We start from the raw sequence: 14,740 nt of genomic DNA on the forward strand, positions 1-14,740 counted from the left end.
GTTTTAATTGTTTGAGAATAATTAATTATTTTGGTTTTTTTTTATCGCAGGGATGTCATATTCGTCGAAGATATCCGCTCGGTACCGATCGGACGCGTACTGAAAGTAGATGGCGACTATGCTGCGGTCAAGTTTCCACCCCTGATACCCGCTGCCAGTGCCGCTGGTACCTCCGGCAGCAGCAGCAAGGACAAGTTTGATGACACCATTGAGGCTTGGCAGGACTGCCGGTTGCTACGGAAGGATGATCTGCAGGTGATCAAATCGGCAACCACTTCCCGGGTGCCGGATTGCTTCCAAAAGATACCTAGAAGAATCGTATTGAATCCACATCTTCCGAGTGGAGAGACCAGTTCCCAGCTGCTAACGATTGCCGTTGATTCCAAGGGCATTCATGCTATTATGAGGACCGGAAGCAAGCTGCACTATTGCCTGTTTAACTTGAACACCGGTCGTCAGGAGCAGGACAGTGTTTTCCCCACGGACATTGCTTCATTTTTGGGAACATCGCCGTCAAATGTATCACTGACGTGCGCTGGCGATTGTTCGGATAGTGTTCTGTTGTTGCGAGATGGCAATAATACCATTTACCCGATGTCGAAGGACTGCGTTGACGCTATTAGGGATCCAAGCTGGTTGGATCTCCCACCGATCAAATGCATTGCTGCTGCTTCGCTGACGCTTCCTTCGGTAGGAGTAAATTTAAAATCGCAAGTGTCGCTTGTAGTGTTGGCTCCCGAACAGCAACAGCTGATGTCAAGGATTTTGCGGTGCGATTTGGAAGGAGTTCGTCACGTACTAGGCCAGTTGGATGGCGAGTTAAAGAGTCAACTGATGTCGGTCATTTCGGAACATACCGACGGAAATAGGAATATCGTACACGCGTGCATCAGTATGTGCTCGCCAACATCGAACAAGGATTCGGATCATGATCCGCTGGCTCAAGGAGGTTCTGGTTCGGGAACCGGTACTAATGCAAACAGTGGCACGGGAGGTTCCGGATCCAATGCTGCCGCACTGGAATGTATTAATGTGATTACCAATACAATGATGGGTAACCGCCCCGTGAGCATCCGAGAAATTATGCGTCGCAGTGTCAATCGAGAAATTGACGCTTCCAATTCCAACAGTGCTCCACTTCCGCCGGGAAGTGAAGAAGCACCAGGTGGATCGCTACCGGTCGTGTATTGGCCACCGGAGTATGACCCTACCAGTGGTGATGAGGATAGTATGAGTGGTTTGAATGCTTCTCAATCGCAGAAAACAATGAATGAAACATACATTTCCGACCCTAACGAACGTCGTGCAAATGCACTCCAGATCGTACAACTACTCTGTGAAAGTCCCGTACTGCAGCCATACTTGAGACAGCTGCTCAGTGCAAAGGACGCTCAAGGGCAGACTCCGTTTATGCTGGCCGTAACATGCCGTGCCTATCAGGCCGGAATTATCGTATTCAACGCTATTTTGAAAATCGCCAATGGGGACTCTACCGTACGAGATTCGATGATCTTCCCCCAGGGAAGTGCTCCAGATCAATCGCCGTTGGGAATCCTTTGTTGCAATGACACCTGTTCCTTTACCTGGACTGGAGCCGATCACATCAACCAGGACATCTTCGAATGCCGCACTTGTGGATTAACGGGATCCCTTTGTTGCTGTACGGAATGCGCCAAGGTTTGTCACAAAGGACATGACTGTAAACTGAAGCGTACATCTCCGACTGCCTATTGTGATTGTTGGGAAAAATGTAAATGTAAGGCATTGATTGCTGGCAACCAAACCAAGAGATACGAACTGCTATGTAAAATAGCCACTGATACCGACCTAGTTACAAGGTTCAACTCCCGAGGCGAGTCTATTCTGCTCTTCCTGATTCAAACCGTAGGTCGTCAGATGGTGGAACAGCGACAATACCGTGCCACTTCACGGGTGCGGAACTCCTCGGGAAGCGCTAGAAAAACTCCCTCGTTGGATACAGAAACTGACATGCCGGAGCATGACTTGGAACCGCCTCGTTTTGCAAGGAAAGCGCTGGATCGCCTGTTGAACGATTGGCCCGCGGTTCGCTCAATGATCATGACTGGTGCCGAACAGGAGAAACCTATCGTTCCGAATCCGAACCTGCCATTTTACGACGATGACAACCAGCAGGTTTATCTGCAGTCGCAGAGCGGAACCACTCTACTGGATAAATTCACACACAGTTTGATCGTTCGGTGCAGCAACGATCCGTTGGAAAAGCTGCTCGTTACGCTGGTTAACGAATTGCAAAACGAAACCATCTCGGGAAGAATGGAGGAAGCTCAGAAAGTGGCACGACGCTTCGTGCGATCCGTGGCCCGTGTCTTCGTCATCTTCAGTATCGAACGTTTCCACAATCCGGAAAAATCGAGAAACTCCACTACGCAAGCGAAGCATTTGCAGGCGTACCGTCGAGTGTTTACCACACTGTTCAAATTTGCCATTGAGGAGTTGATTGAAATTTCCGACGCGTTGATTACACCGGTTCGATTGGGCGTGGTCAAACCAACTGCACCTTTTTCGCTGTCGTCCAACAGTATTGATGTGAGTATGCGGCTTTTTTTCTGCGAGAATAAATTGACAATTGACTTTCTAATTGCAGAGCACGGATGACCTGTTCTCGGTGGAACCGTTGGCTCCTCCAACGAATCGTGCTGCGAACATTGTAGACATTGCTACCGGCAGTTCGCGAGGTGATGTAATTGAGAATGAGCGTAGTTCCAATTCGGGATTTATGTCCCGAATCAATCTCCGTCTACGGGACATTGAAGACAATAATGATACGGATGCGATGGCTCAGGATGATGGGGAGACTTCCGAGCAGGAAGAGATGTCAGAGCGGGAACAGCCACCGCCAAGAAGAAGTTCCAGTGTGCGTGCAGTTTCGAGCGCCGTAGCCATCAATGCGAATGAAGAAGAATCGCAAGATCCACTGCGGAACGAAGAGGCTGCCCAGGGTGAAAGTGATACGGAGTTTAACTTCCATGAGGCGGAAACGGAATCAGATTCCGATGACAACCAAAGTACGCAAGATGCCCAACGAAGCGTTCAGACTGGGGCTACCGCTGGATCCGACACAGGTGAAGGTCTGATTGCTCAAAAGTTTTGTTTTTTAGAAGTAAATTTTGCTACAATTTTTAGGTCACGCGTGGATGTTCGAAAATGAAGACGACTCCGGTGACTCGAGTCAACCGGATGATGAAGGATCTGAAGATGGTGAAAGCGATGATCACTCGCATGAAGACTTTAGCTTGGCAGATGAGCAACTGGAACGTAGACAACCATCTGGCAGTAACCAGCGAACGAATTTGGCACCACAGTCGATGCAATGGGCCATCCGCAGCCGTGAAACGACTGGCCCCGAACGGGTTCGGCTTACCACCGGTGGGTCGAATTTGGTGTTTATTGATCCCAATGCACTTCGGCGAACGACAGCAGCTAGCGCAGCTGTAACCGCTGCCCAACAGCAGGAAGCTCCGACGATGACGACTACGGCCAGTGCGCTGGCACGAGCGTTCGGTATCGTGCTGCGCCAAATATCCGATTTGATTGGAATGTTGCCAACTAGCTTCGCTGGTGCATCGTCGGCGTTGGACGTAACCCACCAGGAGGCTATTCAGTTGCAGGTAAGAATCAATCAACTAGTCAAAACTCAACCATTGTGCTAACCAGTTTCCACAACTTTCACAAACTAGATGTACGTCGAAAAACGACTCAAACCCACCTGGGATTGGATTTTGACCGTTATGGAAGCCACGGAAGCGCAGCTTCGCTTCGGAGCATCACTGACGGATTCGACTGATCCGACGCACCCACTGCATCCGCTGAACACACCGAGCACGACAACCACCAGCAACAACACCAACACCTCCTCGTCCGGTGGAGTGATGGGAGTACTTGGTAAGTATCAATTCACTGATTCCTCATTGTTGTCATCTCACATATCTGCAGAATGCCATACGCTGTTTTTCACTAGTTATGGTCGTAGTTTCTGATGATTTGACATCAAGGTTTCTCAAACGCAAACTTTGTTCTTATAAGCATACACTGATAGGCAAAATAAAGTGCCCACCCCATCATTTTTGAAATTTCTCTCATTTATTTGGTTCAAATTCAAATAAACACACCGTAGTCTGTTTCGATGTCTTACCTTTATTATTCTTTTAAAGTTACACCTATGGAATACTGAAAATATAAAGTTTTACTTGAAGTAAAAGAAAATCAATTTGGATTGAAAAAGAAAACAGTGACAAAAAAAAGTGCCCACTTCAAAAATCGGTATGTTTTCGATAAGTTTCCATCGGAAAACCCCTCGATTGTTTTTGTTTTGAAAGTTTGACATGTATTGAAGCAAACGGGTGGAACTGGTGCATTTGTACACGTGATCGCATTTGAATCAGTTGAAAAAAATGGAGGACGTAGTGATTTCGAAAGCAATTCCCGTGTGTATCCGAAAATTGGTTGTTCGTGATGTGCAAAACGGTGAATCGCACCGGTCTGTCGCTAGGAAGTACAATATCAGCAAAACAGCGGTCGGGAAAATTCTGCAGAAAATGAAATCGTTCGGATCAGTGGTGGATCGCCCTGGCAGAGGCAGGATGCGCAAAACGGATGCGAGAACGGACACCAAGATCATGCGTGAAGTGAAGAAGAACCCGAAGGTAACTGTCCGCGAGATCCAGGAGGCTCTTCAGCTAACAGTTTCCAGTCGAACTGTTCGTCGCCGTCTCGTAGCACAGGGGTTGAACAGCAAAGTTGCTCGGAAGCGCCCATTTATCAGCAAGGCAAACAAAGTCAAACGGCTTAAGTTTGCTAAGGAGCATGCTGATAAGCCCCTAGAGTTCTGGAAAACGGTTCTCTGGACGGACGAATCAAAATTCGAACTGTTCAACCGGAAGCGACGGGTTCGTGTGTGGTGTAGATCGGGTGAGGAGCTTCAGGAGCGCCACATACAAGGCACGGTGAAGCATGGAGGAGGAAATGTGATGGTCTGGGGGTGCTTTTCGTGGGGTGGAGTGGGAAGCCTGGTGAAAATCGACGGGATAATGACGGCAGATTCCTACATCGACATCCTGCGGGAAAATCTGGAAGTTTCGCTGATCCAGACGGGCCTTGAGGAGAAATTCGTATTCCAGCAGGACAACGATCCGAAGCATACTGCCAAGAAGACTAAGTCTTTCTTCCGGTCATGTCGAATTAAACCACTGGAATGGCCTCCACAAAGCCCGGACCTCAACCCCATCGAGAATTTGTGGGCGATTCTCGATGCCAGGGTTGACAAAACTGGTGTTACCAATAAAAATAACTATTTTGAAGCCCTGGAGCGCGCCTGGGAAGAACTAGATCCACAGCACCTGAAGAATCTAGTGGAGAGCATGCCGAAGCGCCTGCAGCTGGTCCTGAAGGCCAAAGGAGGACACATTAACTATTAGGCTGGTATTCTTTTACTTTATTTTATGTTTTCTGGAGTTAAAATGCAGTGGGCACTTTTTTTTGTCACTGTTCTTTTTTACACCCATTTTGATTTTTTTTTCTTCGAGTCAGTCTCTTCTTTTTATCTGGTATTCTATAAGTGAAACTTAAAAAGAATATAAAGAATAAGATATAAAAAATACTACAGTGTATTTACTTTAATTTGAACCAAATAAATGAGAGAAATTCAAAAAATGATGGGGTGGGCACTTTATTTTGCCTATCAGTGTAGCTAAAATTATATCTCGTACCATGCACTGCTACCTTTAAATATTTCTACGACTGGATCATATTAGCTTGTTGCGTTCATTTGCACCTTCAAATGTAACAAATGTGTTTTTCTTACTTTTTCATTTTTATTTCCTTACGTACGTACTTTCAGCAGGCAGTAGAAACCGTGCAACTATCACGACGCTCGGTGGAACAACCGCTCGAAGTCTCGGATTTAGCGATAGCACCACTAACGAGAGAAGTTCGCGCGATGGTAGGTCTCCATTCTGGTTAATCTTTACTGTTTGGGTAAATGAATGTGAAAAGAATTAGCAGCAACCAAAAAAAGGCAGAATCTTTTTCGGGGAAGTGGCCAGTCGGGTAATGTAATCAAAGTCCCCATGCTAAGACACGTCTATTGTATGTTGTTCACATTCTTGCGCTATATAAATCTCATCTGCGTTGGATGGGTCGTCAACCAAACATCCAAATTGTCCATCCAATTATGTGTGTGCTTTGCAAATTGAACTAGTTTCTGGAATCAAACATAATATCCTAACTATATTGATTGATTGTCCCTGATGTCATTGTCCAGATGCACAAAAGTGTGCGGGAGACCGCGGATTGCTTTTTAAGTGTTGTGATACCTTTTTGGTTTTCTTTTTCTTCTTCATTTTTATATATGGACGTTCGACAGACACTATTGATCACATCAAGTGATCCAACATGATACAGACACAAGTAAAAAAACTGAGCTTTCGTTAGCTTTGATCTTGATCTATAAGCTTGATGCTAAATTCAAACCAGACCTCGTAACTCAACGCGAAGTGGGCAAATCTATAACTTCGAAATAAAGTTTAAAATTTACAGAATTGTACATAACACTAAGAACAGCTTCTAACCTAGGTCTGGCGAAGAAGTAACGATTTTCGAACCAATTTGAACTGTCATAATCGAACCAGTTTTTACTATAGTCGTTATATTCATAGTCTGGCGGTTAGAATCTCGGGAACCAATTAAGCTGTCAAATAGCGGAACCAATCGAGCAAATCACGACTAACAACAGAAATGAGCACATCAGCTATTGCGAACAAACGTCGGAAACTATTTTCTCGTGACTCAAGGCTCGCCTACGCAAACTAATACCATCTTCGGGTTGTGGAAAGTTTACCCTTTCCGATGATGCAGGTAATTTGCGTTCGATTGGCGAGGAAAGAATAATCAACGTTTGTTTATAAATGTTGATAGTACCTTTTCATTTGTTGGTCTAAAATATATTGAATTGGTTCCACTTTTTGATAGATCGAAATTCTATCCGCAGCCAGACTATGAATATAGCGACTATAGTTTTTACTGTTATTTAAAAAGTAAACAGATAAGAAGTATTGAAATTTGAGTGAATAGTCCACCTTTTTTTCGGATATAACTTCATTGATTATGGGACAAATACGTATTTTCTGGGATTATCAAATTATTTAGTTAAATTTAGTTGAAATTCTTATCAATTATCTAATCAAATAAAAAAAATATAAACTGGGAAAATCTTGCGTCATCATAGATTTGGTGATGAATCGCACTTTTCAACTTCTGCATGTTTTTCAAGCGATAGGTATGAATGATTTAATCAGCATAGGTTGAATATTTGGCATTCAGGCAAATCGATTGGAACTATGAAAACATTAACCTTTTCATCATTCACCAGTTGGATAGAATCTAAGAAATTTTTGCTCAGCGCAAGGAAATATTGATTGATGCGATCTTCCAGGAAGCAAAATAGCTTCTTTTTTATCGGGGAATTGTAGTTGAAAAACTTTGCATAACATCGCATTTCAACTGGTTACGAGAAACGAAAAAACGAACAACTAGGTACTGCCATAGGGGTAACTCTAAGACTAGTAGGTGCCGAAGAAACGTGCACAACATTTTGGCTCAGCTCGTGTACTATCTTCGGTCCCAAGCTAATCGATGCACCCCTCGAGACATAGGAAAATCCATGAACCCCTCATTTTATCTGTCAAACTTTCATAGCGAATCAAAACAAACATTGTGTAGTACTAGAATTTTGACTAGAATGGGACGATTTGCTTGGGACCAGGACTGTCTTGCATCAACGTAGAGAGAGCAAAGTCAGTGATGAAAAATATTGTATTACTATTTTCGTCGCACTCCAAGCAGCGCATGAAAAATTCCGTATGAAGACAGTCCTCTTTTATTTACGTCGTGAAAAAAACTAGCTCAGTACGTTCTCTCTCTCTTAGATCTGTCGGTTACTCATAGAAGATTAAAAACTGTACGTTTTAGTCAGCCGTTCCGTATTGTTTGACAAAAAAATGATAATCGTTGGAAGCAACACAAAAAACTTAAAATGGGTACAAAACGGATTCGATCAACCAACGTTGAGATTAACAGGCTTGTAACTTTACCACTTGTCTATCAACGCTTTGGAGAGTAGAAAGCCTAAAGGAAAACAAGAAGCGCTCATAGTGTAGTTACTAGTAAGTCTGCTCACATGCACGTTCGACGGTATTTGCTTTTTTTTTGTCCATGCATGATAGAAAAAAGAGAAGTGAAGGTAAAAGATGCGACAGGATTTGTTCAAAGGGATTACTGTCGGCTTCTCTTCGTCAATGACAAAGGATGTATGGAAATGATGGTTTTTGTACCGCGACAATTTATTTTTGGTTTTCGTCAAACGTCACTGACCAAACTGACCGTTACCAACTCTGCTTGGGACCAATAGGCTAGCCAAGTAGTGAGCCAATTTAAAATCGTTTGTTTCTACCGGTTGGTACTGCCGTTACAAGAGAGTCATGTACAGCGTATGTATTGATTTGCTTTGTTTAACTTGACAGAGAGGGGTGATTACGATGTGTCTTCGACGGACCTAGCTTCTAACCATTGACCCATCATTTCTGTTCACCAGGTGCCTCCTCGTCGGATGCAGCATCGAGCCGCCGGGACTTCCTAACCTACTGCTTGTCACTGATGCGTGCCCACAATTCGGAGCACCGTGATTTCCTACCCGTGCTGGATGTGACCGCATTGAGGCATGTTGCCTACGTTCTCGACGCAATTCTCTTCTACATGCGTGCGACCAACGATTGTGATATCGATCGTACTACCACCGGATCCAACGTTTGGGACGATCAGGATGAAAACGAAAACGAAGACGCCGAGGAGGATATTTCCACGTCGATTGTTATGGACACGGACTCGGTAGATGACGATTTGATGCGTCCTTCTCTGGGTCGTCGGCATTCGTTCTTCCAAAGGTCCGATTCAACGCTGTGTCTCGGATGTCCCGCACCAGATCCATTCAATACTCCTCTGGCGGAAGCCTTGCCATTGGCCGATCAACCGCATCTGCTGCAACCCAACGCTCGCCGGGAAGAACTGTTTGGAATGCCTAAGCGTCCCATTACTCTTCCGCCAAACTCACAGCAACCGGGTGAAAGTAACGTAAATCTGGAAGTGCCACCGGTACGTTTGAGTCTGTCTTCGACGATTCGAAACGATGTTTCCAATTCGTCCGTTGGTGGTTCCACATCAACATCCAGCAATGTAGAAACCGTTGCGATGGAAATCTACCAAGACGAAACTTCCCAAGACAATAAACAACCTAGCACCAGTGGAACTGTAGAGATTGCTATTCCGGTCAGTATCTATCAGGATTCGAAACAGCACAAAACGACAATCGTTGTCAACGAAAAAGGAGAAGCGGTTTCACCCATCAAGGAAATTACCGTGGGTTCCGAAGCCGAAGTGGAACCAAAGGCCGGCCCATCTGGTGAACAGTCTCAATCGCCAAAACCCCCACCACCTCCTCCACCGATTGCTACCGCGTCCGGTTCATCCGGTGATATTTACTACAAGAAAAATCGTCTGTTCTATATCAAGAACAGTAAGTACAACGAGGAATCCGATGTGGATGTCGACGAGGTCAGCATTAGTTCGGACGAACCGCAAGATTTGTCGCAATCGTTGATCAAGATCGACGTGGACACGGATCAGGATCACGACGAGCTGTCCGAATCGGACTCGGAAGACTCGCCCCAGCTGATGGTTAAACGACAAAAGTTGGACGACGTATCGATGAACGATGACGGTTCGATAGTCGTTGGTCAGCAGGATGCTTCTGCTTCGTCAATTCGTCCCCCGATAATCGTGACCAGAAGGAAAGTGTCAATCGACGCGGCACAGCAAGGCGCCGGTGGAAGTGGTACGTTGGATGCGTTTGTTGTGTGAGGTTGAATTTATTGAGGGTTTCTTCTGCTTTTTGTTTACAGGATCCGATGCCTCCACGGCTGTTATCACCGGGCAAGGAAGCTCATCTTCGTCGTCGTCGTCAACCGAACAACAGGGAACGATTACGTCCTTCGTGACGTATACAACAACTGGAAATCAGGTGACGGTGTCGACGGGACCCGGTGCCAGTGGTGGCTCACCCGGCAAGAGCGTGATTGTTCGAGCTGGTCCGTCATCGGTACGTTTGTTGTTTTCCCGCTTAAATCTATTACAACTTTGAGTACTCTGATACGGAGACTGCCGTGAAGGGTTATGGGCGTGTTTCTCACTATGATGCTCATAAAGCAAACCATACACTTTCTGATGACCTTGAATGATGAAGTTGCTTCCTCGAGGACAGATACGAAGTGGACAGTGTCTTTCTTTATGAAATATAGCTTATTGCAACAGAAAATATTGATTGCAACATTCGTTCTCTTATTGCAGTCCTTCTCCCCATCGGGTAGTACCAGCACGACCGAGGTGATTCAGCATGCCGAAGCGATGGATCTGCAGGAGATATCCGCCCATGTAACCGTGGAAACGACACCGAATGTTCAGCAAACGGTACAGCCGGAACTTCCACCCCGAGGAATCTATCTTCGCTCGGGAAGCAGTCAAGGTCCGTTAAACTCTTCGATCCTTTCGGATATCCTTCTCGGACGTTGGCGTCTGTCATTGATTCTGTTCGGCCGAGTATTCCTTGAGGATGTAGGCGTAGAACCAGGCAGTGTGATCTACGAGTTGAATGGTTTTCCCGTGAAAGAGGCTAAATTTAGACGATATATGGAGAAGTTGAGGAACGCCCAGCAGAAAGATCTCACATTGTCCAAGATGGAACGCAATAGGGCCGCCCTATTGACGCAAACATTCAAAGAACTGAATACTCACTACAACAACCGAAGGCTGCAATCGCCACTGGCGTTTTCGCGGGTGAAAGTAACCTTCAAGGACGAACCGGGTGAAGGTTCTGGTGTGGCGCGTAGTTTCTACACATCGATTGCGGAAGCACTGTTAGCTAATGAAAAGTTGCCCAATCTGGATGCAGCGCAAACTGGATCGGCCAAGTACACTTCGGTTCCCTTCAACAGTATGCTGCAACGTCACCGTGGTTCTAGTGGCAGTGGTGGAGGCAGTTCTTCTGCTGTCGCTGGAGGAAGCAGTAGTGCTAGTCGGGATTCGAATGTGCGACGAGGGCTTTCCAGCAAACAACCACTTTGGAGACCGAACCGTGAATCTCGCAAAACGCTCAACTACGATGCCCGGCCTTTCCGACCGGCGAGCGAACAGGCACAGGGTTCCGTCGGCGGTGGCGGAGTCGGAGGCAATAATAGTCCACCGTTTTTGCACATAAATGACAGTTTACCGGCCCACCAGCAGCAGCTAGGCGAGCGTCTATACCCGAAGGTACAAGCTCTGTACCCTAACAATGCCCCTAAGATAACCGGAATGCTACTGGATCTTCCGGCGACGCAAATCCTAATGCTACTGGCATCGGAGGAGAGTCTTCGACAGAAAGCCAACGAAGCGCTGGAGATAATCCTCAGCCGACAGCGGCTGGAAATCGATAATCTAAGCGTGGGAGGTCCCGGCGGATCTTCCTCTTCGGTGTCAACTGGCAGTAGTGCGGTGGATCAGCAAGCCGGTAGCAGTTCTGGTTACTCGCAAGCACAGACTTCCGGTTTGTCGAAAAAGAGCGGCCCGGTGCTGATCCTAGAAGACTGTCAACTGGATGCTCCACTGTTTTATTCGCCCGGAAAGCGCGGCTTTTACAGTCCTCGGCAAGGTTACCCCTCGAGCGAGCGACTGAATGCATTTAGGAATGTCGGCAGGTATGGTAGCTGTTGTGGATTAAAGTAGTGAGAGGGTCATTGATTTGCTTTGAAAACTATCTCGTTCACAGATTGATCGGGCTGTGCTTGCTGCAAAATGAACTGTTCCCGTTGTTCCTGCAACGGCACGTGCTCAAGTACATCCTCGGCCGGCAGATTCGCTTCCATGATTTGGCCTTTTTCGATCCGGTCGTGTACGATTCGCTGCGACAGCTGGTCAAGGATTCGCACACCAAGAGTGGCATTAGCATTCTGCAGAGTCTGGAGCTGAACTTTGTGTGAGTATTTGAAGGAAATAATCATCGAGTTTTTTGGCAGTGTAACTACCTACTTATCAATTTCGCGTTTTATGTTTTCTGTTCAACAGTATTGATCTTATCCCAGAGGAAGGTTCGGGCTCGGTCGAAATTGTGCCCGGTGGTCGTGACATCCAGGTGAACGAAACCAATGTGTTCGATTACGTGCGGAAATATGCCGAGTATCGTATGATCAAGACGCAGGAGAAGGCTTTGGATGTAAGTACCTTCCTGATGCGGGGTAAGAATGTTATTCGATTTATTTTGTGAATCGTTTTTTTCTCTCAAAGGCCATACGGTCGGGAGTGTTCGATGTGTTACCGGACACAGCACTGGATCAACTGACGGCGGAAGACTTGAGACTGCTGTTGAATGGCGTCGGAGACATCCACGTTGGTACACTGATCTCATACACTTCGTTCAATGACGAATCGAACGAAAGCAGCGACAAGTTGCTGAAATTTAAACGATGGCTCTGGAGTGTGGTGGAAAAGATGAGCAACCTGGAGCGACAGGATTTGGTACGTTTCAATTTGTTTGATTCGAGACATCTACTGCGGAATCCCCGGCCTGGAAAATTTCAAGTTTTAATCAAAATCGTCTATTGTAGGTCTACTTCTGGACAGGATCGCCAGCCCTGCCAGCCTCCGAAGAAGGTTTCCAACCGATGCCATCGGTAACTATCCGACCGGCGGACGATGCCCATCTCCCGACTGCAAACACCTGCATCTCCCGGTTGTATATCCCGCTCTACTCGAGCAAGGCAGTTCTCAGGCACAAGCTGCTATTGGCGATTAAAACGAAAAACTTTGGATTCGTTTAGATTATGATCACCCTACACATCTACACAAGAGAATGGAGACTCACAAACACACACACACATAGCCTGTACCAAATTGTTGTTTGGACCAGTGATAAAAAGAGAGAAACTAGCGGAACGCAACCAAGCGAAACAACCCCTAAGAAGTGCGCACGATCAATGAAATTGACGAACGAGCTGTATTTCTGTATACAACTTTTCATTCCACTTCTTTTGTATGTACATAGATGTCTTTGGTTAATTGGCGTTTGATTGGAATATAAATGCTTTTTTTTTCGAACTTCGCTTCGCACTTGCGATTTCTTGTGTAAAATAAGCAAAGATTACACCCTTGGTGAATATAGGACGATACTCGGTAACAAAAGAAGGAAATCAAACTGTTCTACCAACCTTGTGTGGAAACCGCAAACACAAGCAAAACAAGCCACGCGTTCACTTAGTTGTTTGGAAGCAAAAGTGAGCTAAAACTCACTGATGTGTCGCGTTTTAATGTGATTGAATCATTTATATATTCGATATAAATGCATCTTTAAGTAAATTTATACATATATTTATCATATACAAAAAATAAACAATACTATTACCCTTTAAGCGCAAAGTAAAGATCTTTAACAAACACAAACAGCAAGCAACAACACGCAGACAACAGTCGTAGATAGAATTAGGTTCAGTTCTAATGTTAACTAGCAAACAATTCAGTACCAGAAGAGGGTGTGCTCAAATTAGCTGCAGCTGAGGAGCATGTTTCGAGAATCTGCCATATGGCCAAATGTGCAGCTTCTAAGAACACGCCGATAATATGATAAAATCAGCCAAACGCAGCCAAGTGTAGTATAAATTTTGTTATCATTCGTTTTGATCGTTCTTTGTCTATTAAGTTTGCGGTAGAGCAAAACAATTTATTTTGTTTGGTTTATTTATGTCTCCCTACTAATACTAAGAATGCTTCATTATTTGTTGAAAGCACGGTTCGCCTTATTATTTTTTTCTTTATTTCGTTTTTGGGAAATAAGTTTGAAACTCAATCCAGTTAGTTGACAGCATCCTCTTCTGAATAGGAAAATATCCCAAAATTTAATACACCACTCACTGCAGCAGCGTAGGCACTACTATATACAGAAACTCTGGAAGATAATAATAATCAAACTGGACATCTCTGTACACACACGCACTACTAAATGGTGTTTAATCGAAAATGATATCAAACTGTTACACTCAAGAATAATTACAATAAGCCAACTGAACTATTAATTCGTAATTTCAAAGAAATACATTTTAAACACATGTAAAATTGAACGAATGTTCACATATGATCCTGGAAAGAATGTCCTCCCATACATCGAAAATAGTTGTTTAGCTTCCATTGAAAACGCACATGATTTTCATCCATAATCAAAATTGATGGAATTCATCTGAATTTCACATAACATTTATGCGATAACATTAATTTTATATGATTTTTCTTATGAATTTCATCGGCCTCATAATATTAATGTGATTTTGTGATGGAATTTGCTGCTATGTGATCACAGGCAAGCTTTGTGAAATTCACATGGATTTCATCCATCATATATGATTTTTTTTTTTTTTTGAGTAGGATTCGGCACAAATTTTTTGTGACACTGCACTTCGTTTGTAATGTCCCAATTTATCTGTGAAAAGATGATCATGCTTCTCGAATAAATCCTTCAACTTCACCTCTGTGCCGGATATTAACCAAGGCCAAACGGATTCCGAATGCTTTCATACAAAAATTTGCTCATTAGAGTGGGACCATTTTCTTCCACTATCGCTACCAAAAT

General features: G+C 44.8%; 1 protein-coding gene across 10 annotated transcripts in view; it reads left to right on the forward strand.

The window, feature by feature from the left end:
• The window catches only part of hyd (E3 ubiquitin-protein ligase hyd), a 61,114-nt gene that overhangs the window by 31,548 nt on the left and 14,826 nt on the right, over positions 1–14,740 (forward strand). For 3 of the 10 annotated variants that reach the window (XM_065221069.1, XM_065221073.1, XM_065221072.1), the window contains exons 5-16: positions 51–2,568; positions 2,627–3,110; positions 3,166–3,650; positions 3,720–3,924; positions 5,879–5,980; positions 8,630–9,925; positions 9,993–10,189; positions 10,438–11,822; positions 11,894–12,100; positions 12,190–12,337; positions 12,409–12,639; positions 12,729–14,234. In XM_065221069.1, the coding sequence (XP_065077141.1) occupies positions 51–2,568; positions 2,627–3,110; positions 3,166–3,650; positions 3,720–3,924; positions 5,879–5,980; positions 8,630–9,925; positions 9,993–10,189; positions 10,438–11,822; positions 11,894–12,100; positions 12,190–12,337; positions 12,409–12,639; positions 12,729–12,941 (7,471 nt within the window). In that variant the 3' untranslated portion in view covers positions 12,942–14,234. Of the gene's footprint in view, positions 1–50; positions 2,569–2,626; positions 3,111–3,165; positions 3,651–3,719; positions 3,925–5,878; positions 5,981–8,629; positions 9,926–9,992; positions 10,190–10,437; positions 11,823–11,893; positions 12,101–12,189; positions 12,338–12,408; positions 12,640–12,728; positions 14,235–14,740 lie in introns of those variants that run through there. The other 7 variants (XM_065221071.1, XM_065221077.1, XM_065221075.1 and 4 more) reach the window with 5 other exon arrangements.

Source organism: Ochlerotatus camptorhynchus, unplaced genomic scaffold, assembly GCF_037179485.1.
Source record: "Ochlerotatus camptorhynchus isolate MF236.1 unplaced genomic scaffold, CSIRO-AGI_Acam_v1.1 ptg000138l, whole genome shotgun sequence".
NCBI lineage: Eukaryota > Metazoa > Arthropoda > Insecta > Diptera > Culicidae > Ochlerotatus > Ochlerotatus camptorhynchus.